Consider the following 26,057-nt stretch of genomic DNA (forward strand, 5'->3'; position numbering starts at 1 on the left):
CACACACACCCCATCCCCGCTCGAGAACACATTTCACTACTTTGTAGTAAAACAGCGCGTCAAATGAGTAGGATGTCCAAATAGCCACAATTCATTATGCAGTTGGTGGTGAGTAATACCATCATGACGTAGGCTACTGCATCTGCTGGGAATCTGAAGTGTGCAAGCCAGTGGACACACACGTAAGCTACAGCATCTGCTGCATTTCTACCACTATTAGAGTGGTAGTAATTAGAATTCAGTTGAAATTTGAATGCGGCTTTATAAACACTACCTTTAAATCCAACAATTAGGCTAACACTATCTGGAATGGAAGCTGAAAGCATATCAAGTCTGTTATTTCTGGAAAATAGGCCTACTGGTGCTTTGCGACATCCACTTTGCAAACAAAAGGTCCATTTGTGGAAGATCTGGTGTATACACCAGAAAACACAAACAAATCATTAAAAGTGACTTGTTTGTCAGGAGTATTTTCTCTTTCCCATTAAAAACTTTCCCTTACTGCTTTTGCTAGTTCCTTAATAAACAATTAATGTTTCTTAATGAACAATTACAAGTGGGCTACTTGCTGACAGCTAAATCAGGGGACGTCTGGTTGAGCATCAGTTTATTTTTAAGGGCCTATTAACATTGTTCACGCATGACAATCTCAGTGGTGATTGTAAAGTCCTACTGAACCTTAAATCAAATTGCAAACTTGTAGCTTAAGTGTAATTTAAAAACAAACACTATTGTATTTTTACATTTTTAAAATCTTTTTGTGACCTCTGAACAATTGTAAAATATTATCATTAGGTCCAAAATATGGGGAGATTAATTGCAAAATAAGTTTAAAAAAAGCTATAGGGTAAAGCACTGGTTTGCACAGAAGGGGGATATTAATTTAATTTAAAAGGTAAATGCTTATCTGATATTGGCAATGTTTATGACGATGTTGGCTTGATTGCATGTTAGAATGACAAACAGCTAACATTAAGTTTTTATTTTACCTTTAAACTTTTTTTGTATTTATACAATTGCAAATGGACAACGAAATAATATATAATAAATTGTCAACCTGATGCATGTTATATTGTAATTTCCAGGTGTTGCAAAGAGCATTTGTGTTGCATATGCATATATATTGAAACATATTATAAGCGATAACCAAGCAACATGAGTGCACAACTGCAGCCAGACAGTGGCAACAAAACTATCAAACAACTCAAATAGAGAACACAGAGAATGGGGTAGTGAACAGATTAAGTATTTTTCTTTCTTTTTATGTGCTAGATGCTCTTTCAGCATCCATGAAGGCCTAAAATATTATATTAGAGGATAAGTCGAACGTTTGTCTTTAGATGCGTTGGGTTGGTGTGTTGGAGATAACTGACATAATTGTCCAATATTTTCACATTCTCAACACAGTGGGGCAGTGCAAGGATGAGAAATTAAATTCTCAGCCCCCCCCCCCCCCCCCCCCCATCCCCACACACACACTCTAATTCTACACACATACAAAGTAATCAAAGAAAAATGCACATTATTCTCATGGTCTTCTTCACTCAGATTACTTGCTTTCCATAAATTTCATAATTCTCATAAAATAGTTGCTTCATTTCTCTAAAATCTGTTCATGTCCTCACCTGATCTCATCTGAGCTCCTGTTGGAATGTCTGTCGACAAAAGCACAATTGCTTCGTTCCAAATGCCTGAGTAGTGCTGCACGGCCAGAATGCAAAAGAGGCACCAAAACCACTCGCACAAAAAGGACTGTTTCGATACCATTTCAGAAAGAAATGCTTGGAATTACAACATTATAATCAACCATCCAGTTTGATCATTCTCATGCTGCACACATATACATACATTAAATTGGTAGTAAACCATTTAAGGCATTAATTAAAATGTACTTTTTTATCATAAAAAAGTATTTGGACAGTCATCTGAATGAGATCTGACAAGCCTTAGTAAAGGTGATAATAACTGCAGGTTAATATCCGTTGTATTTTTATTTTCCTGCTTGGCCACCAATGGACCTCATTTTCATCGTATTTCCCCAACCACAGAGGAGAGGCAGGACAAAATTAAACAATGATCAGAACAGAATGTGTATTTAAATATTTTCACCTCAGATACAGTATATGGAACAGACAGATACAATATTTCATCACAAAAAATCACTGTACGACACAGCGGACCACAAGAAATACGAACAAAGGGATGAAAGAAAAAGAGGAGGAGAATATGCATTGTCCACACCCTGAGCTTCAGGCCATCATATCCAGGGTAGAAAGTGTCCTGGCCCTAAAACATCTTGACGAGGACATCATCTGTCAGGGGCAGTGCATGGGTGTCTGTCCTCCTGTTATGATAAAAACACACAAATGAGAGCTGGATGCTGGGCACAAAGTGACCATGCTGCAGATCCAGAGGTTGAAGGGATCAAATTTGGACACATTCCTGTGGAACCAGACCAGGCCACTGATAAAAAAGATTACTTAAACTGTACTTGCACAAACCCAAGCTGAACAATTTAAAGCCACATAAAACTGGTATTTCCCTCATGTGTTCTTACAGCAGTTCCAAAACACTGTCATGACATTGCTGCTTTACCATATCTCTTTCAGCAGGAGATTTGGTGGTTTTCATAGCAGTGAGCTCCTCAAGTGATTGAACCTTTTGAGTAGCTTATGTACAATTGCTGTTTTCGTTTTGTTTTAAAAATGTTGAACTTAAGAGTGAGAAGAGGGCAGAGTTTGTGCAGTCACCATTCATAGATGCTGAAGGAAGTGGACCTTTAGGATTAAGTAATCTCCCCAGTGACAAAATCAGAGGAGGCTTTGAGACTGAAACAGACAAAAAGGGAGCAAGTTCAGGATGTAGACAAAAACCTTTTGTGTGGTCTCGCACATTGGTTGAGTATCTGGCATCACTGAAATGTGAGAATGTGTGAATCACATTTGCACGGTTTTACTGTAAAAGAAAGGGACAAGGTTGTTCCCTGCATTTCATCAAATTGGTTTCAACATGATACAAGTAGTTTCCATTCTTTGTTTAATAAGTCCCTAGCCCAAGCTGTGTAGCAATATTAGTTTGCAAGTTTTTTTGTGCGTGCATTTGCAGTTGCAAGTCGGCGTATGAAAAGTATATGCAAGTATGTGAATGTTTGTGTTCGTGCATGTGTTTCTGTTTCTGTCCATGTGTGTGAATTTGGATCTTGATTGTCACTGCTGGAGAAGTCTTTATTTAGTCCATAGCTTTGAAACTCTTCAGTCTAACTCAATTAGTGTCTTCCAAAGCTTATCCTTTAAAAAAGATTAAAAATATGAAAAGGGTACTGTCCATTTCATCTGTCAAGAAAGAAAAAAAAAATCAAATGAGGATTAGTCTCAATACATAATGACATAAACTTGTATCACAATATAGATTGTGGTAGCATTCAAGCATTTACTTGAACAATTTGATACTGCTATCAAATTAACTATTTACCAGTATTAATGTCGTACCTCTTCAGCGATGGCATGATAAATCCAACTACAGGCTGGTGACGGTGAAGCCTTCATCGCTCGGCTGGTCAAGAAGCTGGCAGAGTACCCCTCCCCGGGCTGTTTGGGGTGCATAACGGTGTCCAACAGGTGCATAGTTGTCCAAGTTACCATGGTAAGCCATCTCATCATGCTGAGGGGAAGAGTCCAGAGTCCCACTCACACAAGTTGACATGGAAGGACCTCTTTGTAAAGGGGAAGGGTAAGATGAATGGGATGTTACTCTCATCCCAGAGACCATCAATGACATGTCCCGTTTGTGGGAGGGCAAAGAGACTGCTGGTGGTCGCTGTTCCTCATAATTTTGGAGGCTGCCAGCGACACTTCCTCCTTGCCCATACCAGCAGGGAGAGCCACTGTAACTTGGGGAATCATACTGGGAGAACTGCTCTTTTGGGACCCGATGCGGACTCATGGCAGAACCACACTGCGGCAAGAGCCGAGGGGTTGGGGAGAGGGTTGGGCTAAAAGTCCTGGCAGCATGCCCATAATTCTGTGAGGGAGGACCAGGTTTAGGGTACTGCTTTAGGGCATCTGACTGATTTGATAAACTGGGCGACACAGAGGCAGAGTCCGGAGGAAAGACATGAGCAAATCTCTCATCTGAGGAGGGAGTAGAAGTGTGGACAGAATATGGAGAGGGGTATTCACAGGACTCCGGGGCATGGCTGAGAGGGGATAGGCTACTACTATCTCCACTGTAGTAGTCCAATGCTTCTTGGTATAGACCCCCTGAACTCATGTGCCCTGACCCTGATGGGGTTGAAGGCTTTTGAGATTTGGTTTTTGGTGGGGGACGATCTCTTTGGCAAGGAGAGTATCCTCCCCTGCCTCTTGCTCCCCTGGGCTGTCTACCACCTGTAGCACTCCGTTTCGGTCCTCCTTGCATAGGAGGGCTGGCAGGTGAACCTGGGGGAACAGAGCATGCTTCCTTCTCATTGTGTGTCTCAGACTTTTTCCTTCGCCCACGACCTGGTTTGGCCCCCCCTTGGAATAGTACATTCTGACTCCAGTTGTAAGAAGGGCCTGCCGAATTCTCATTCCAGTCAAGCATTAGCTTCTCCAGGCTTGAAAGGCTAGACTGACCCTCAGGCATAGGAACATCCCTTGGGCGAAATTGTCCCCCCACAACATTCATCCCTCCTCCGCCAGTGTGAGAAGAGTCTGAGGAGGATTCAGAGAGTGTGTCAAAGCAGGGACGCTGTTTGGCTTTTTGGGGTGTGTAGTTTGAGATATCCAGAATGTCTTTGGATTCTGATCCAGTTCCAGCTACACCATAATCAGAGTAACCATGAAACTGTTGAGTACCATATGCATCACTACCCCAGTTATTTCCCCCTTGCCTGTATCCCCACTGAGCTGTAGAGGTGTATTGTCTGCAACCCTCAGGTGGAGAAGAGGATAAGGAATAGGGGCTGGACTTTGACATTGACATATAACTTCCACCTGGTGAGGTTGCGCCAGAGTCCCCTCGCTGTATGTTTATATGGGGTGGGCCTGGATATCCACTATAATTGCGCTTGGCAGAACCCTGGTAGTTGGAATAACTCATCTGACACTGTGCAGAGGGAACAGAGGGAGTTTTTGTACCATATGTAAAGCTACAGTCACTTGGCCTTTGCTGTTGCTGTTGCTGTTGAGGGAGGGGGTAAATACTTCCTCCTTGAGGAACCCCAGCACTATAACTAGGTGGATATTGAGGAAAACCTCCAGAGGGATGTGGAGAGCTGGGTGAACGGGAAAGCAAGAGTGCAGGGGATTTAGGGAAGGATGGAGTTGGAGAAGTCTGTGAGACACTGAATGAATATGAGGGTTTAGTTGCCGAGCTGCCTTGAGTTTGGGGTGAGGGTAATGGCGCCCCTTCCCCAAGACAGGCTGCTCCTTTTGGACTTCTTTTAGGGAAGGCAGGAGACCAACGATGGGCTGCACCAGGGCTGCCACCCTCATATCCTGGGGTGAGTTTACGGCCTTCCTGGCGTCCAGCAGGGCTGGACATGGAAATGTCTAGCAGGTCAGAGGAGTCATCAGAATCAAGTAGAGAGCGAAAATATCCTGCAAACAATCCCTGAGACTCTTCTGCACTGCACACCCCTCTCATACCGGGGCTGTGGTACATCCCACCCTTACTAGTCTCACTGCTTTGAAAACTTCCACGAGGGGAGCAAGGACTCTGATAACTACTTGCTTTCTCATGAATGTCTCTGTCACCTTTCCCTATCCAACTACTGTTTTCATTTTGCCAGTCATGCTCTTGGGCACCTGCACAATTTTTTGAAGCCCCATTCTTTCGTGGCCGTCGTTTTTTAACCTTCTCACCTTGTACAGAGTCACTTAAAGCTGCCCTACTTATTCCCCCAGCGACACCCTTGCCTCTTTTCCGAGGAGTTCCTGGTTCAGATGCGGGGACCTTACGCTTTTTGCCAATTGTTTCAAAGAAGTCACTGAATGACCTCTTAAAAGAATCAGAGGATCCAGCTGCTCCCCCTCCTCTACTCCCCATACAGCCTGCACGGCCACCTCTTCTGCGAAATCCTGTGAGACGGTGCAAAAGAGTGGAAAGGGATGGATTTTCTGGTGGTATGTGGAAAGTCTCAGGCTCTGTTGGGGTCCAGCAGCGTGGAGGGGAGCAGCGGCCTGTGCTGGGAGGTTGTCTGTTCAAGAAGGCCAGTTTGGAAAGGACATCTGCATATTCTACTTTAACATCATTGGTATCGTTAACATATGAGGGCTGAGGAGATGGTAGCTTTACTGTTCGCCGCCTTCGAATTTTTTTGGGCTCTGCTGCACTGGCTGCTCCTGCTCTGGTCTCATGCATGTCAGGTTGTCCTGGTAATGCCTGTTTTGGGGGGCGTCCCCTGCGTCGCTTCAAGATTACAGGAAGCTCTCCCGGTGGAAACATTACCATCACACTCTTTCCATTGTTTTTCATGCGGAGAAGTGCGGTTGGCTCTCTGGAAACATTTGCTCCTGGCTCACCTCCGACACCCCCCTCGGGCTTCTCTCCTGTTGTGACCCTTTCTCCATGGAGAGCAGCACACACTGGCTCCAGGGATGAAATCTTGTAGCTTTTCTGTCGTCGGCTCATATGAACAGGTATTCTGGCTACTTTAACCACAATCCTTCTCACACCTGAATAACGTCCCTGTCGCTTCCCTCTAACTGCATGGTGAGTGACAATACCCTCTCCTTCTAATGTTCTCAAGCTATGATTTGGTGTAACACTTGCTGATATATCTGGCGATGGTAAAACCTCAAATGATGAGGCAGCAGCACACACCTCTGGGGGACGCTCCTCTATCGGCCTCATTTCCTCCGTTCTCCAGTCTCTATTCTCCTCTTCTTCTTCATCCTGTTGGTCCAATTCCCTTTTGAACATATTTTCCTCAGCAGCTCTACGTAATCGAGACGATTTTCGAAGATGGCAGGGGAAACGTGGTCGGCCAGAGCTCCGTAGGGTGTACTTCCTTTCAGCCTCCACAGAGGTCACGACAGTGGATTGGCCTGTTATACAAACTTGGTCTGGGTCAGTGGGGGAATCCATTTCTGGCTTACATGTTGAATTAAGTTCTGTCTCCTCCTTAGGTAAAGAGGAAGGGTTGTACTGAGGAGGTGACTGAGGAGTCTTTGGGGGAGGAGTGGTATGTAACAAAGGGGTCGACTGAACTTGTACATTCTGTGTTTCAGTCTTTGAATGTAAAGACAAGTCTTCGGGAATAAGGGAGGGGTCCTGCTCTACAAGTGAGGAGCCAGTGTCTGTGGGTGTGCGCTTGTGTGTTAGAGTGCTTGTGTCCATCCACATATGTGTATCCATTGGAATGTGTGTATGCGGCTGCATGTGTGTGCTTGACTGTGAGTGTTGGGGTGTGTGCATCTGTGGTTGTGTGTTTTGCTGAATGTGCATTTCTTGCTCCACATATTCTGTCTGGCGATGTCTTCTTGCCCTACGTTGAAGTTGCTCTTCATGGTTCCGCAGACCATTAGCTAAAGAGGGGGTTGAATAAAAGCTGTAATGTAGTGAGCTGGCTGGAGTGGAATCGGTGGGTCCTACAGATGTGCCCCCAGGCTCTTCATCCCCCTCCCATAGAGAGGGGCCCTCATCATCACTGCAGTCTTTGTCAGCCAGTGCCTCACAAGTCAAGCGAACACCTCCAGAGCGCAGGCGACCTGACAGACGGCTCATTACCCCCAAAATTGCAGATCAGGATCTCCGTATTTATGTATATGTGTCAGTGACGTTTCAGTGTTAGGTTGAACTGTAAGCTGGGTCCAGTTCAGCAGGTAAGATGTTTGATCTCTTTCCTCTCACGATGTTATACTTGGACAGAATGAATTGGACCATCAGACTTCACACAGTGCCAGTTTTCAGGAGTGCAGTTATTTCCTAGGGAGAACGGTATAAAACACACAAAAGAGTCATACTTTTTGAGAATTGAAAACAATTACTGTACATCATGCTACTGAAATAACTGCAGTTGTTCTTACCATGTCTGCTGCTGTGGCCATGCTTTGTGTTATCCCTGTGGGCGAAAGGACACTTGTCACTATGGCAATACAGTTAGAGAACAGTTGTAACCATGGCAATTGAATATGAGTGGAACGGTAACCATGGTTACATAGTTTTCCTTTCCAATGCAATAGATTTCAGGCCTCACTATGGCAATACGACATATGTCTCAGTGGATAGGCAACTGCTTTACATGGTTTACGCTTGACAATTTAAAGCATTTTTTATAAACTTTTAGTGCAAAAAACAAAACAGTTACTCACAGACAGTCTAGCACACTGTTTATTGTTTGTGATCTCTCGCAATAATAAACAATCACTCTAATTTATTTAGTGCAAAGTCTGATTTAAAAAATGTAGGAATTAAGAGGAATGAGACAATTAGTAACATCATCTTAAAAAACATGTTGAAAAATGTCAAAAGCAGCCATTGCATTGTCGATGTGTCATGAGGCCTGGCTTTCATTATTTTAAAAAGACATGAGACAGCTACCACATATATTGTCTGCCACGAAAACGAGGTTTCAAAAATGTCTACATTGTAACTAAACCAGTAAACAAATATGGAATATAGTTACATTTAAAAGGCAATATCTAAAATAAAAGACTATATTATTCAGCTCTCACTAACAAAAACTTATATACACATAAAAATACCAAACACAATAGTGAGCTACACACAAAATATGACCTCTGAGAAAAGGCTAGAATCAATGAACAATGCAAAGAAGTTGGGACACGGCAGCAGGGGGCAGCAAAGGGACGAAAGGCATGGGATGTGGAGAGTTCAGGAAAGAGATGGATGGATGAAAAAATATGTGAATGGACTGAAGAAGAAAAAAAATGCATCATGAAAAATGAGGGGAAAAAGACAAATGCAAGCGATAATATATATAACAAAAAAGGAAAGTTGTCTTATATTTTGCTCCTATGTCATTCCAACCCATCTGTGAAACACAAAATTAGATATTTGGCATAATAAAAGTAGATGCTGTATATACTGCCATGCATGAAAAAAAAATCCACTTATATAGTGTGCTATATTCCAAGTCTTCGAAAGCTGTATAATATCTTTCTTGGTGAAAACATATGACAAAATGTTCATCTTAAACGAACAATTCCTTTAAGAATGGCACTTCATTTGTAAAAAACATTGTAGTGATGCAAGTAAGTCCAGCGCTGGACTCTCTCACACACAATACACTTCTATCCATCTCTCAGTCTGTTCCACATGGTTTTTATTACTAACTGGCAACGATAAGGAAAGTGCCGAAAGAGAGCGAGAAAGCGAACCAGAAACATGTGCTACAGTACATGGTGCCGAACAAGCTGCCACACATTCTTGAAGACACTGATACAGAGACACACAAACTCACATTTTTGCAAAAAATTAGCAAAAGTCTCCACAATCCTTCATTTAACTACTATTACTGCTGAAACTACTTTTGATGCACATAATTATTTCTTCCGCCTAGAAAACAAAACAGCATTTTCCCTGCACACTTAATATTCTGTGACACAAACAAAATCGCAGCAATCCAGTGTTCAGAGCCATGGATAAGCTTCCCACACTACTGTATTGCCAGTTTGGCCTGATCTTCTTGTGTTTTAATTCTCCCAGATTTTAACACTGCCTGCTCACTGATTTCAGGGTTTCTGGGAGATTTAGATCTGAACACATTTCTGGTTGCTTCAGAACAATTATTTTGTGTGTGTGTGTGTGTGTGTGTGTGTGTGTGTGTGTGTGTGTGTGTGTGTGTGTGTGTGTGTGTGTGTGTGTGTGTGTGTGTGTGTGTGTGTGTGTGTGTGTGTGTGTGTGTGTGTGTGTGTGTGTGTGACCTTCACTCAGTACCAAGTTTCTGACACTTCTTTCTTAAGTGCTCGCCAGTCTTTGCTTGACATTTTAAACCCATGCACATGTTCAGAGTATCCAGCGCCAAGGGAAACAAAACAGTTCAAAACATCAATGAACTCTCTTGTGTTCGACTCTTCTCCTCTTTGAAAGCTTCATTTTGTTGTCAGTAAACATAGCGATGTGCTGAACCAAAATGCTCTGATTTGCTCATCAGAAGCAGTTCTGTTAAGGCATGTTCATGGGTGTTTTAGCATATTCTGTATGTCTCTCTCCTCTTTAAACATGTACCCTTTCACTGGGCTGAGTTTGAAGGACAACTTAATCTGTGTGCCAGTTGAAGATGATTCTTCTATATCTGAAGTATTCTGTTGTGAAATCACATCCTGTGATGTTGACTAGAGCTATAGGTCTTAATCTTTTTGACACCATATCGAACAGTAAAAACAAGAATATCAATGTCTTCGAAGATTGTCAGACTTGGCATCTATTGGCTATATGACCTCCTCAGTTATTTGATTTTCTTTCTGTTTTACATGCTAATTGTACACTAACACGTGGACTCATAGCAGGATTAGTATTTTATAAGGCATTTTATTTTGTATTGCATTCCTGCAATCACAAATGAGTTCACTTACACAAAAAAATTCCTGAATTAACTGATTCGATCAAATAACTTCAATGAACAAACTAATTACTATGAACATTAATATGCTACAGTTTAATTAATTAACCAGCTTTTTATGTTTTGATTTGTTCCCTTGCCAAGATTTCGTTGGAAGATTATTTGGAAAAACCATTTGCATATGCAAGGTGCAATTTCAAGAACTAACACAGGACAATCTAAAAGTTCACTTACAAATTAAAAATCTGTCACCATTTACTCTCCCTCACGTCAGTCCAAACCTGTATGACTTTCTTTCTGGCTTTCAATGTTCAAACACACATTTTTCAAAATATTTTCTTGTGTTTTGCAGATTTCGTACAGATCTGGAATGACATGAAGGTGAGTAAATGATGACACTCACCGGTTCCCAATCCCACGAGGCGTTCGTTCATCCTCGAAACACAAATGGAGATACTTGTAATGAAATCTGAGAGATTTCTGTCCTTCAATTTAAAGTCTATTCACACAGATCAAAACGTTCAGAAAGAGATTGTAAAATAAATCCATATGAATCGAGCAGTTTAATTTTTGAAAAAAAGCCCAATTAAATCTATTCATCATATAAAGCAATTATGTCTCTTCAGAAGACACAGATTAAATGCTCGATTCATATGGACTTATTTTACGATCTTTATGAACGTTTTGAAGTCTTTCAATGGAGGAAAACAATAAATATCTTGATTTGTGTTTTGAAGATGAATGAAAGTCTCATGGGGTTGGAATGACATGAGGGTAAAAAAACGATGACAGGATTTTCACTCATTTGTTGAAATATCTCTTTAAGTTGTAATTCCAACTACTTGAGTCAAGTCTAGTCCATATAGTGAAGAAAATCAATCACATTAACATTTTTGTCTTAAATCTCAGGCTTATATCTGCATCCTGAACCAATGATGTTGTCCGAGGGTCACACACAAGGTTTCGCACACAAACAAATATAGCTTTTAGATCTGCTACTTCACCCTTAAATTGCATCTCTTTAATTCTCTCACACTTTAAATTTGCTTTCTGTCTCCTCCTCCTCCCTCGCTCCTCTTTCTCTAATTAATACCGCTCATTAATTAAGCATCAGTCTCACAGAAGACAGGGACAAGCACAACTGCAGAACAGTACGTTAATTACAGTCACGCACACACACACACACACACACCGAATTGCTCACACAGAGTCCCTCAGATATTCACACACATTCCTTCTCCTAAGCGTTATAGAGAGAAAGAGAGAGAGATTGAATGTCTGGAGCTTCTCTTACTCTTCTCTCACAGTTCTGGCACCATCACATATTTGCCTGCCAGGACAGACTAGTGAGCTGGATTAAGTCAGCGATGAGTGTGTGTGAAGAGAGAGAGAGAGAGAGAGAGAGAGAGAGAGAGAAAGAGGGAGGTTAGCAGTGGTCTGCTCTGTGTAATAATTAAATGTGGCTTTCGCTCTTTCTAAACCTAGTGGCGTGTGTTAGATTACTGAAACAAGGAATTCTGATGTTTGCACAGTTTACAGGTTAACGGTGAATGGAACATGAAGCAATATCATTTTTGTAATATTTTGCTTCTAATGGGATGCAATAAAAGAGAAAAAATTAACACAAAAACCTAAAATTCTCGGGACAGCAGCATTTGTCCAAATTTGAATCTTAACCATTCGATTTCATCAGAAACGATCTTAAAACAGGGCTTTACTTGTAAAACGACGAACTTACCCTTTAAGTCTCAAGTTTACACATATTTAAGACTGCTCAAAAATAATAACCACACAGTACCATATTGAATATTGACAGACATAAGAGATTTTGTATTTCTCGCTATCAGTCAATATTGAATATTTCTTAAATACTTTAATAAAATATTAAAATCAATATTTTAAAACAATAATAATTTAATAACACTGTTCAATGTAATCATTATCAAATCTCAAAATGAATATGCCTTTTTCATACATGCCTAAATTCAGTTTTATGAAGACTGTGACCATTATCAAACATTTTATCTTCTAGAATTTTAATATCGATGCATCCCTATTTCCTGTTGATTGGCTATAAATATTATTACAATTAACATAATAATAATCACAATCTTTTCACTCTAATAATCATCAAATCCTCAGTTAACAATGAGCTTAAGGGAGACAAAAGCAACTGTGAAACATCATCCGCTGATGTTGCTTTTGGACAGTGTGACTTCAGAAAGATGAGTGGTTTACACACAATTTGATCTCAGATTTGTTTTTGCTTTGTGTACCAGTTATTAATTATATTCTCAACATTTGAGGATAATCCATGCCTTAAACCCTCTCTGCCGTTTCACCTTTTTTTGGTATTTGAATTAGAATGCGTTTAACTTCTCTTACTGCAGCCGCTCTCTTTGCCTCCCTCCACTACTGCGCTTTCGATTCTCCACACACGTTTTTGTCTCTTTCTCCAATCCTTTTAACTGCTGCAATGCTCCCCAGGGGAACCAAACAGCTGCTAACGTTTAGCCAATCACAGAGCTGCCTTCAGATTCACTGTCCAATGACAGACATGAACTTCTACATTGATGCCCACCTGTCCAAAAACCAGCCATGCTGTAAACAAATCCCACTGCACAAAATAAGATTATCTGTTGACTCATCCTGCAACAAGATTTGAATGCTCAGAATGCTATTTGTTTAAGATCTCATGAAATTGTCATGAAACCAATCACAGCATAAATGACGACCAGAAAGCCAAATACATCAGACATAAAGCGGAAATAACTCACAAGCGACATGTAAATCATATAAATAAGCAAAGATACACCCTAAACTGTAATAGATTATGGCATACCGATACAAAAAAAGCAGAATGATGCAGGGATTAGAAATACTTAAAGGTTCCGTCAGGCGCTAAAATACTTTATCACAATAAAAATGTAAATAACCTATTAAACATGACAAGTATTATGCAATAATTTAAGACAATTCTCCTTAGAAGCTTTTTGTCATAAAGGGTTCTTTCAAAATGATTGTCTGTACTGAACACAATTGAACCTTTTTTCAAAGAGACGGACTCCTGCCCTGCACTCATGGACACACACATGCATTGTCTGGTCTGTATCTCACATCCAACTTTTTTTTTTGAGTGAGATGTGTAAGTATGTTTGCACAAGTGTTTGTGCTGGGATGTGTGTCTGTTTACACAAGTGCTAAGGGACGTGTGTGTGTGTGTGTGTGTGTGTGTGTGTGTGTGTGTGTGTGTGTGTGTTTGTGTGTGTGTGTGTGTGTGTGTGTGTGTGTGTGTGTGTGTGTGTGTGTGTGTGTGTGTGTGTGTGTGTGTGTGTGTGTGTGTGTGTGTGTGTGTGTGTGTGTGGCCTCGTAAACCCTACATTATGGGGACAAAATGTACCCATAAGGATGGCAATATCTGAAATCCTTGTTTGTGTGGGGACATTTTTTGGTCCCCATGAGGAAAACAGCTTATAAATCATACTAAGTGATGTTTTTTGAAAATGTAAAAATGCAGAAAGTTTTCTGTGATGGGTAGGTTTAGGGGTAGGATTAGTGTAAGGGAATGGAATATACAGTTTGTACAGTATAAAAATCATTATGTCTATGGAAAGTCCCCATAAAACATGGAAACACTACATGTGTGTGTGTGTGTGTGTGTGTGTGTGTGTGTGTGTGTGTGTGTGTGTGTGTGTATGTGTGTGTGTGTGTGTGTGTGTGTGTGTGTTTACAGAAGTGTGTGTCTGTGTGTCAGTGGGTGTGTTAGGGAAAAGCACTCACTGAGTTCAAATGAGAGTGCAGTTGTTGCTAAGATACAGGCAGCAGCCCCGACAGTGTGTGAGAGAGCGAGTGACAGAGAGAGAGAGAGAGAGAGAGAGAGAGAGAGAGAGAGAGAGAGAGAGAGAGAGAGAGAGAGAGAGAGAGAGAGAGACAGAAAGTTAGAACAAGACAGGAGGAGAAAGCTTAGAGTGGAGAGAAAGAGAGAGAAGGAATGGAGAGAAGGGAAAGAGAGATAGAGAGAGAGTTAGAGAGAGAGAGAGGTAGAAGTGGGTCATAAGATCCACAGAGACACTCCAGTGACACTCTGCAGAAACACAGCTGTCATCACACACACACACACACACACACACACACACACACACACACACACACACACACACACACACACACACACACACACACACACACACACACACACACACACACACACACACACACACACACACACAATAGCTCTGTTACAATCGCACACAAAACCTAGTCAGCTGTCTCGCTGCCTACATAGTCAGCATCCCAACTGGAACCTCACTAGGCAGGGGTTTACAAACTTTTTAGTGCTAAAGAGCCCAAAACATGATGATTCCCTTATGTTCTGTATATTAAGACAGCTAGGCTTATTTACACAGTCTTTATAATATATATATATTTTTTTTTCACACACAATTAACCACATGATTTTTGAAGTTTTACTAAGAGATAGAAAAGAAAGTATAGCTGTGAATGATAATCGTAAAGTGTGATAAAATAATGTGTTAGACATATTTCACTAATCTCTGAATTTCAGTAATCTCACACTATGCCTAAAAATATATTTTGTAATATTTTTCTCCCTCTTTCTTTCAATGTTCTAATTTGAAAACCATGTATTAAGTGATTGATTTAGAAAGCTCTCGATGTGTCATACAAATAGCGTTTCAATTTAATTTATTACAAGTGGCTTGAGAGGAATGACGAAGTTCTCTCCTAAGCATAAATATAGGCTACAGTTTAAAAGTTGGGGATCAGTAAGATACTTTAATGATTATGAAAAAATGCACTTGATCAAAATGACAGAAAAAAACGGCAATATTGTGAAATTTTGCCTGCATTAAACTGCAATTTATTCCTGTGATCAAATCTAAATTTTCAGCATCATTACCATTGTAATCGACACCAAATGTAAGTGTATGAATTTTATGTCATTTTTGGAACAATTTTGATGAGTTTTCCACATTTTTCACTGAACTCATCGCAATATTGTTAAAAAATACTAATAAAAAAGTAACTAAAATGGACATAAAATTCATTAGACACTAACAAATAGTTAACTTAAAACTATACTACACCTAATAAGTGTTAGGGTAATAGGGAAGAACTTTTGTTTCATGCCGACTTCCTCACTAGGTTTTGGAACAGAGTTGCTCTCTTTCTGGTTTCCCTTCTTCGCTTTCAATGCCTCCATCATTCCTCATTCTCTCAAACCCAGTTCTTCTTCTTCTCATCTGCATTCTTAATATCTCCCTCGTCTCTGGCTTTTCCCTCTCTGTAACCTCTCATTCCCTCCTCCCCTCTCCACCTTTCTCACTCGCTCCCTCTTTCACTTTCTATTACTCGAACGCTCTCTCTTGTCCCCAGCTGCAGGAAATTCCTTATAATCTTCATCACCGGAGACTGCGAGAACACTCGGCCCAGCCAAAAACACACACGCACAGCACACACACACCTATCTTACTTCTACTCATCTTTTCTTGTTACTTTTCGCTTTCCTCATTTTCTTGCGCTCATCTAGTAGGTTATTTGAAGAGAAGCAGAGACTCGCTACACCATCCTGACCTCCCACCCCTCGGCTTGGTCACATGACCACAACACCAGCTGGAACAGCAGTTATAAGTGAGAGGCAGGAGTGAGTTTGGTACACATGTGTATTTAGGTCATTTAGGCCCTGTTTACACCTGTTATTAAGATGCGTTTTGGTGGATCGGATCACAAGAAGACGAGAAAGACACATTCCCGTTTTCTTTCGTCCACTTTCAACCACTTCTGTCCTGATTTCTTCGAGGTTAGGGTCTATACGCTTATTTCACGCAGCCGTTATTTTGAAATCGAAAGCGAGGCTCCGGTGGGAAGAACCCCGGAAGTAAAGACAAACAACAATGCCTTGGACTACCAACCTGAAGCTGCTGCTACGATTTACACTATTGGATGTTAATATCCAATATAGGATATGTAGATATAGTTCGTTCCTGCTTATTTTTGTACTTTCTGAAAAAAAACATTTATAAATGATTTTCACTGTATATAGTCTAAAGTATGAAAGAAATGTATGTACATTTTTAGAATAACTAATTTCTACATTAAACACAACAATACGCCATCGCATTCGCGACTTTCCTATTATTAAAGGCGACACTTCCGGTTTTCTTCCCACCGGAGCCTCGCTTTCGATTTCAAAATAACGGCTGCGTGAAATAAGCGTATGGGCGAGTAAATGTATGTGTTTTTTCAGTTCTTTTGATCCAATGGATGAGACAAGCTCACACAATTTTCACATGAACAGACCCGGGGACGACGTAAAAACATACGGAGAGCAACTGCTTTATTTTTTTGCTCTGACAGCCGTAAGACCAGCCGAACACTGTGAGTGTGTGTTAGAGATCAGGAATGGTGAGAGAATATTGTGCTAGGTACGTTTTTCATCTTCAAACCAAACTTGGGTCTCCAGCCGAAAAAGTCGCGCTTCCCATAATATTTAATGTTAGGTCAGTAGACGGAGAGTAGACGGTCTTTTGTGTCTGTTTGAACACATTCGATCACATGAGCGTTTACACTACTAAAGCAATCCGGTCGAATGCATTTACGACTACATCTGGAAGTGATCGAAAGTGGACAAGCTCAAAACGTTTTAGACACCGTTTACACCTGTATTTTGGCCGATCGACCAAAACGCATCTTAATACCAGGTGTAAACAGGTAAATAAGAAGAGTTTTCAGTTATGGGTATTCCTGTATGGCATGTACAGCTAAAACCCAGTTAATTTAGCACTGGTCCTTCATACTTCAGGTATGGATAATGCTATGAAAGCTGTGGAAAGGTAAGAGGGAAGAGAGTGGGAAGAGAAAACAGACCTACAACACACTCACTTACTTTATTTTGAATCATAATCACAGGTGTGTAGCACACACAGTCTAACCGTTTACTGCACTTTGTTTTTCTTCTGATTGTTCGCAGCTAATGAATTTGAAGTATTGCACATTTACAGTAAATGGCTTACTTCTGTGTTTAAAAATATGTTGGATGCAGAAGAATGGATATTAAAATGTGAGCATGAAGACAGAGAAAAGAGTTCAGGACACTCCCAAACATCTTTATCATTAGGGAATATTATGAACAAATCAAAGAAGTTTTGATACAGTACTAACAAATATCAACAGCGGAGCATTTTAATGTTTCGGAGATAATTATGTTCTTATGAAAACTGATGACAAATAAAGGATCTTCTAAGCCCATCATAATTTCCACTACTATAAATGTCACCTATCTGTTTGAAACACATTAAAGAAAGGAGAATAAAAGCAGTTACTTTTCTGTCTATTCTTCTTTGAATATACGGTTTTAGTCATCATCTTTTGTTTGTTTGAACAATCCATCGTGCCATGATCACACGCACTACTTTAACAGCCTCATTATTTACATATACATTACATTTGGAGACACAATGGAGTATGTGCGCTTAAATAAGCTTATTTATGTCTGAGATTCACTGGAGTAGATGAAATATGTCCAGAAAAAGCTTAACCCTTAAGGCCCGAGAGTCCGAAATTCGCGTCCGAAATTTTCGCACGTTAAAAAATAAATACGACCTCACGTTATGTCAATCACGCATCCGAAACTTTCACCCGTCATAAAAAAAATTCGGATCCGGTTCGATTTTCCGCGGTTTTCGCATCCGTAGCAAGCAGTTTGAATGGTGTTTGAATGGTGTTTTGACAATTCAGAGCCACCGAATCACGAATACGAAAAAACGCATACGAAAATTTCAGACTCAGAGTGCAAGGACCTTTATACTGTGTTAAAAACCCTTTAACACCTTTGGGGTTCCCTGTCGAAAATGACCAGCCTTTCAAAAATTGCTTGTAAATCGCTTATTATGTTATATTATCACCAAATATTGGATGAAAATTTTATTTATCGTGGTGTTTGCTCTTCCCGTATATATAAGGATTTTCTGCTGTTTTACAGTATCACGTATCAGTCAAAACAGCGATTGGAGGGTGTTCCCCCTCATGAATAATGCAGAATGTAATGACGTAATACGAGCCTACGAACGCTCTTTGTACTAGAGCTGCACGATTAATTGTTAAAAGATCGCGATCTCGATTCAAACACAACTTCATTCCTTAATGACAACAATTCCGCTTTGTCTATTAAAACTTTGACGAGTACGATCACAGCAAACTTTCAGATCTGTGTTCTGACACAGAGAGAGCAGTTGTTATGTATAGATATGAAACAGCTTCACACTCTTTGTAACCACACAGTAACATTATTTCTGTAACAAATATTCATATTGTCACAGAAGTAACAGATAAGAGTTTATAGTTTGGATACAAACACTGATGTCTACAGTAGCAATCAAAATAGAAAGTAACATGGAGCTTCAAATAACGATTGTATCCTTACACCAGTAGGTGGCGACAAGTGACTATGCATCTGTCATTGAATCATTCATTCAAAATGATTCATTTAAAACTGCCGATTCATCCAATTAACGAAACAAGTGAAGTATTTATGAGTGAGGCATTGAATCATTCATGCAATTTTAATGAATGATTCAATGACTCACTCATAAATGTGTCAATGATTCAAACCGATTAAAAAAAAAATTTAATTAAAAATTCTGATTAATTAAAGATTTTTAAACAGCAATTAAGAATTTGTCGGAACCTCTAGTAAATAACATGTTATTATTTTGTTTAGTTGTCTATTCAGAATTCTGATCTCTGTTTGGGGGAAAAAAAAATTCTCAATTTATCCAGAATCGTGCATCTCTACTCATATACTCATAAACTAGGCCTACTCAATATCATTGTTATGACATGGTAAAAAATAATTGTATTATTTAATTAAAAATGTGTCAGTAGTTACAACATCTACCAGCAGGGCAAAACCCTGACCTCTTCTAATGCTCATCCATAACACACACCTGTCTCCGTCCACACCTCCCTCCCTCTCATAATCCAACACATATTTATCTGCTTCTCACGTTGTGTTTATCCATGTCCTAATCTCCCCTTTCCGTCAGATATTCAGTAAACAGCTCATCAACCAATCAGCTCATACTTACAGCCGGTGTGTCTCTCAGCGCACGAACCCGCACCTCTCTAACCCGCCTCCTCCTATCCATCTCTGGATTGTGTCTAATGCTCCCTCTCTCGCACTCCGACACACACACACACACACACACCTTACACATACAGACATATGGGCGTACGCCACACACACACTTGCACATATTGAGTTGGACCTTGAGGCCAGTGTTTTGTAGAGGGGCCTCTCCACTGTGGCCCTGACTTCCTGACTCCCCCCCCCTCCAGAACCCCTGTTCCACTGTTGCCGTGGGAGACTGCAGAGCCCGTTGCCAAGGAGAAGGGCTGCTGGATGGCTGTTTAAACAACAATGGCCGCCTTGTGCACATTCCAACTCTAGACACTGACAGCATGTTAAGACCTGCTTCAAAAACACACATCCGCGCTCTTTCGTTCTGTCCGTCTGCGTCTCGCACACGAGTGCGCACATATGCAGATATTCCCTTGACTTGACTTCTCTCTTTCTCTCACACAGGGGCTTTATTCAAAAGCATCTGTTTCTTTTTAGCCCGCACAGCTCATTCTCTCTCTCTCTCTCTCTCTCTCTCTCTCTCTCTCTCTCTCGCTCGCTCTCAATCCCTGTTTCCATGGTCTAAATCTCTCCTTCTCATTCAGGATGGGAGTGTGTAGTGCACTCATCCATCTTTCTGCCTGCTGTACACTCCCTCTATCATCATATCCAGAAAATTCCACTCCCTCCTACTCTCTCTTTCTGTCTCTCTCTCTCTCTGTCTCTCTCTCTCTCCTCCCTTATCGGCCTTCAGTACCTCTGCTCTTCCCCCCACTCTCTCACTTTCTTCTGTTTCTTTATCTCTTTCTCCCTCTCTCTTGCTCGCTCTTTCTCCTTCCTCCCTTATCTCCCCATAGTACCCCCTCCTCTTCCCCACCATCTCTCACTTTCTGCTATGTCTCTCTCTCTCTCTCTCTCTCTCTCGCTCACTCTCTCTGCACTGTGTAATCTCTCTCGCTCTTTCCTCTGTCTCTGGCAGAGGAAGTGTGTGTTCCCCAGGGGGAGCTGGGCTCATTAACTTCCAGCAGACAGAGAGAGAGAGAGAGAGAGAGAGAGAGAGAGAGAGAGAGAGAGAGAGAGAGAGAGAGAGAGAGAGAGAGGGAGAGAGAGAGAGAACAGGAAAGGGAGAAACAGGGGGAGGGTGAAAGAGAGAGAGAGAGAGAGAAAGAGAGAGAGAGAGAGAGAGAGAGACTCTGCAACAGAGTCTGAAGGTGAGGAAAAGACAGGAGATGGAGAGATAGGAAAAAGAAAGATTAGACAGAATGTGAAAGGAGAGATTGAGAGATAGACATCTGATCAATCACCCAGGACCACATTCATATCCTGTTTTAATGATAAGTTTTTTCATATTTCTATAACACATTGTCATACAATTTTATTAATTTCAAAACGTCTACTGCAAATTAGTTTAGTTACTCTCAGCCATCTATCTATCTATCTATCTATCTATCTATCTATCTATCTATCTATCTATCTATCTATCTATCTATCTATCTATCCATCCATCTATAATCTGTCTGTCCATCCATCTGTCTATCTATCCATCTATCTATCTATCTATCTATCTATCTATCTATAATCTGTCATCCATCCATCCATCCGTCTATCTATCTATATATCTATCTATAATCTGTCTGTCCATCCATTCATCCGTCTATCTATCTATCTATCTATCTATCTATCTATCTATCTATCTATCTATCTATCTATCTATCTATCTATCTATCTATTTATAATCTGTCTGTCCATCCATCCATCCATCCGTCTATCTATCTATCTATCTATCTATCTATCTATCTATCTATCTATCTATCTATATATTTATAATCTGTCTGTCCATCCATCCATCCATCCGTCTATCTATCTATCTATCTATCTATGTATCTATCTATAATCTGTCGTCCATCCATCCATCTGTCTATCTATCTATCTATCTATAATCTGTCTGTCCATCCATTCGTCCATCTATCTATCTATCTATCTATCTCTTTCTATCTATCCATCCATCCATAATCTGTCTGTCCATCCATCCGTCCATCTATCCATCTATCTATCTATCTATCTATCTATCTATCTATCTATCTATCAATCTATCTATCTATCTATCTATAATCTGTCTGTCCATCCATCCATCCGTCTGTCAATCAATCTATTCTATTTATTTTCAGTGTGCATAATGTAATTACGGTCAGCAAATTGAGTGTGTAGCGGTACAGGTGTATCCTGGTGGGCAAACAGGTGTTCTGAGTTTTACTGACACAACAACAGTCACAGTCGTGTGTGCGAAACCTGAGGTCACTGAAGTAAATTAAATTAGAATATGATTTCATTAAAAGAGCACATGCCTTATAATGACGAGAAAGATACAGTGCTGCAAAGTAAATGGGGAACTGAGTGAGTCGACAGGATTGAGGATCTGCGGAACTCAGAGTCAGTTTTCTGCATGATCCGAGGCTTGAACTGATTAATTTGATTCTCAAGAATGTCCTGTCCTCCTCAAGATTCAGCCCACTGCACACTCATAACTTTGAGGCTGCTTTGTTCTTTGAACCATTGAGCTGAATTTATATTATTTATAGGATAATAATAGGATTTATCATAATTTAATAGTAAAACTGCGGCACCTGCAACTTGTCCTATCTAATAATATGGGTGATATACTTTTAACCCATTAGTGACAATAAATGTGTCTTGACTGAATTACATAGAACAAATCACACATTTCCTAATTTTTTTTCAAAATATAAATTTCTATTTAAAGCATCATTAAACCACAGCCACCAAAAATGATTGAATTTAAAAAAGTATCCTAAATACAGTGATATACTAAGCCTATAAATTTGTAAGACCCTGTTCCCTCATGCTCATGTTAAAGTTTATACACTTTATGAATACTAATTTAAAATCACTGCTGTCCAACCTAACATAAAAGTTTATAAATTAATATATACATATATATACTGTATATACACAAACTTTTATGTTAGATACAATTAATCGCAATTAATCGATTTGTCACTATTTAAAATAATTTAAAATCTGAACACATATTTTATATTCCAGTTTGATCATGCTCTATCCTCCTAAAATCTTAGCTTGAATGACAACTGAAAGATTTTGCTTCCATGACGCAAGACTTATCACCATATTTCAGATAGTAGAGGATATTGTTAAAAAATGACTGCTTTTATCATTATTTCGTTTTTTATTTTTTTTATTTCACTAACTGAATAGAATAAAAATCCGCAATTGTGAAACTGAATGTGATTTAACATTTGGAATAAGAAAATCGTGGCTTATATTCATGCCAAAAAGAGCACAAAGAAGAAAGTTTACGTAAAGAAAATGATTGGCACAGGTCTCGAACATGCTTCATTCACTTTTCCCAATAAAAGCACATTAACGTGCACAGAAAGGTGTGGTGAATCAGAGACTTCTTTCATGTAGTTATAGAAACAGAAAGTACCTCAACTACATAATTGAAAACAATGAGCATATTTGAACAGGCTGTTCTGTGTGACCTAAATGATGTATGGAAAGAAAACCCACACTTACCTTACACATTGATTCTCTCAATCATTTCTCATCTCACTCTCAAACTGCATGTTTCCATGGCAATCTTTAGCCAGGCAGTTTGTTACCTGAGAGAGAGAGAAAGGGAGAGTCGAGAGAGGGAGAAATGGAGAGAGAGAGAGAGAGAGAGAGAGAGAGAGAGAGAGAGAGAGAGAGAGAGAGAGAGAGAGAGAGTGACATATGTCAGGGCAGAACGCATACAAATGCATATGCAACATACAGTATCAGTTGATCTAAATGAAGTATATGGCATGAATAAAAAACTGCACAAGTTGTTTCTTTTTTCTTTGTAGATGGCTTGTGGTAACATCTCACAATAATCCAGTTAGTGATACAGTATTTCATTCATTCAAACCCCTATTTAAGTGCTTAACGTGAAATGGGTGAGTTTCAAAACTAGCAAACGCAAGGATCATCTCCCGAGGAAGGTTGTGTTTGTGATCTGTGTTTCTCACAGCATGCATGAGCTGTTGTTTATGTGATGTATATGTGTTTCTCAGCACCACTCTCCCTTGTTTATCTCCCCTCCCATTCTTTCTTTCTTTCATTCTCACTCTTTAATAATTGAGCTGGTTCTGTCTCTTGTTAGAGTAGGCTCATTACTGAGAGACACAGAAACCAGTCAGGTATACAGAACCCTAGTTACTCGCTCTCACCTCCTCCATCCTTGCTCGCAAGTTCTCTGTGTCTTCGTGTGTGTCTCTCTCTCCCACACACACACAGATGCGGATAAACTTAGCAGCCTGAAACACAATGCCTCCCCCTTCCTCCCTAGGCTGGGGAACCAGGGTCAGAGGTGAAAATCTCTCCAAAAAAGCAGCCAGCAGGGAATGAGAAAGTGGATGGAAGAGAGTGAAGCCGTGTTTTCCTGCTAAGTGTGTGCAGTGTGAGATACACTAGCTGTGGCCAAGGTCAGCAATGTCTCTCAGCTCTGCCAATCAGAGGTTTCCAGCTGTTGTGGGAAACCAAGCTTCCTTTACAGAATAAAGGTTGCCATGGAGACCAGCTCTATAAGTCTTTCTGACAGGTGGACACATGCACAGACAGTCCCCACTCCCTATTCAACCCAATACTCACAGATGTGCAAACTCTTACAGGCAATTTGACCAATATAAAAAAAACATGCACATATAGAAACAATATGCATAAATCCATTCTATTGTCATTAGAAATATCCGCGTTTCAGTAATGCCACCATGTGCGTGTTCTGGACAGAGCAACACGCGCGTTCCTGGCGTGCGCCGTGAATAATCGCGCCTGTCACAACATAAACATCTTCGCGTCACCGTCGCGCGCACAGCGCGAGCCCAAAGACTTGCGCCAACGCGCCACTGCATTGCCCACACTGGACAGGAGATTAGTTTAATAAATAAAAAAAACTTCTTAACTGGCATGTATAAATGCCAATGCTACATAACATTTTTTAGTTTATATTGTAGCTATATTGAAATCAATTAACATGACTGACATTTTTTTCTGTCACTGATGCTTTGGCATCTTTAATAGCCTACTGTATATGTAAAACAATCATGCCAATAAAGCACTTCCAAATGAAACATTGAGAGACACTGGAGGCTGAATAATTAGCCAGACTAATCAAAAGTGCAGTCATTGGCGGCGCGCGCGGCTGTCGTCTGCCCATAATAATCACCCAGCGCATTCATGCCGTCAGTCAACAGACACTTGTGATCAGTATTCCTCAGTCAATGGGCACAGCATTTATAGCGACACGTTCCCCAATAGACGTAATCAAACGGTCAATTTTCTTTTATATACACCAACGAATCTCTTATGTTGTCCACGCATTTTATCACACAAAAAATGTACGTGCCAGAAATATTTAATATTAGCAACCTGCAGCTAATAATATGTCTGATGTAGACTGAAACGTAGGTGAGTGTAATCTATGTACATATGGAGTGTGTGTGTGTGTGTGTGTGCGCGCGCGCTGAATGCGAGTGACCTATCGCGAGCTCAATGAATGGCAGCGATGAGGTTAATAAAAATTCCTTCAATAGAAAACACAAACCCTCGTGAAATGCGCCGCGGCGCAGGGGAAGACTATGCAAATGTTGTGTGTGAAGCCAGACGCGCGCACTCACCGGGAGGCGACGAGCTCCGCTGCTGCAGCTGTGATGCTCGAGCTCCTCACGCGCTCCTCAGGCTCCTCGCGACTCGAGCACACACCGTTCCGTGACATGCAACATCCTAAAAGCAAAGGCTGTCTGTATGGGGGTGAAAAAAAACCACTATGCATGAATGACGGGGGTTTTAGTCATCCCGGTCCTCTTCTGTCTTGCGACGCCAAACAGGCAGTTCAGCATCTGGTTAAAAAAAAAAAAAAGAAAGAAAAAGAAAACAGAAAAAAACGAGGAGAACAAGAAAAAAATCGCGTGTTTTTGTCACCACGTCGGATATAAAAAACTAAAACTAAAATTGTAGTAAGAGAGTACCGCAGTTTTTCACAGGAGCGCGCCGGGAGTGCAGCGAGCGCGAGACGTTGGAATGAGCCGTTCTGCGCCGTTTCTCGCCCTCTGCAAACCAACTCCGAGGAATCTAGTCAGAGAGATCTGTAGACGTGCCTTGTCGATGGGGGCATCCGGGCCTCCGTAGATTCTTGTGTCTAGGTTTTTTTCTCCTTCTCTGGAGGACTCTGGGTACTGAAGTTCTGCTCGTCGTGACTTCATTCATTCTCTCTCTCTCTCTCTCTCTCTCTCTCTCTCTCTCTCTGTCTGTGTTGCATCAAATAACACTCAGACAGTGTAACGGGGCTCTGAAGAAATGCATTTAGATCTGCCTACGTGACACAAATGCACTTTTGAGATCCATATGCACATTTAA

At 40.6% G+C, this 26,057-nt stretch overlaps 2 protein-coding genes across 4 annotated transcripts in view; one reads left to right on the top strand and one right to left on the bottom strand.

The window, feature by feature from the left end:
* The window catches only part of ppt1 (palmitoyl-protein thioesterase 1 (ceroid-lipofuscinosis, neuronal 1, infantile)), a 356,601-nt gene that overhangs the window by 122,691 nt on the left and 207,853 nt on the right, over window positions 1-26,057 (top strand). The window lies entirely within an intron of this gene.
* On the bottom strand, window positions 1,953-25,871 carry ahdc1 (AT hook, DNA binding motif, containing 1). 3 transcript variants are annotated; one of them, XM_077195785.1, is made up of 6 exons: window positions 25,670-25,776; window positions 25,319-25,540; window positions 23,199-23,284; window positions 8,010-8,044; window positions 3,489-7,908; window positions 1,953-3,332 (listed from the first exon to the last, which is right to left on the bottom strand). In XM_077195785.1, exon 5 carries the CDS (start codon window positions 7,705-7,707, stop codon window positions 3,517-3,519), a length of 4,191 nt encoding a protein of 1,396 aa, XP_077051900.1. In that variant the 5' UTR covers window positions 7,708-7,908; window positions 8,010-8,044; window positions 23,199-23,284; window positions 25,319-25,540; window positions 25,670-25,776; the 3' UTR covers window positions 1,953-3,332; window positions 3,489-3,516. The 3 variants fall into 3 exon arrangements, with proteins under 3 accessions (XP_077051900.1, XP_077051898.1, XP_077051901.1); XM_077195783.1 differs by having other exon boundaries at window positions 25,319-25,871; XM_077195786.1 differs by lacking the exon at window positions 25,670-25,776 and having other exon boundaries at window positions 3,472-7,908; window positions 25,319-25,464.

Source organism: Siphateles boraxobius, unplaced genomic scaffold (genome assembly GCF_051911475.1).
Source record: "Siphateles boraxobius isolate OS27281-9 unplaced genomic scaffold, OSU_SipBor_1 35, whole genome shotgun sequence".
NCBI classification, from domain to species: Eukaryota; Metazoa; Chordata; class Actinopteri; order Cypriniformes; family Leuciscidae; genus Siphateles; species Siphateles boraxobius.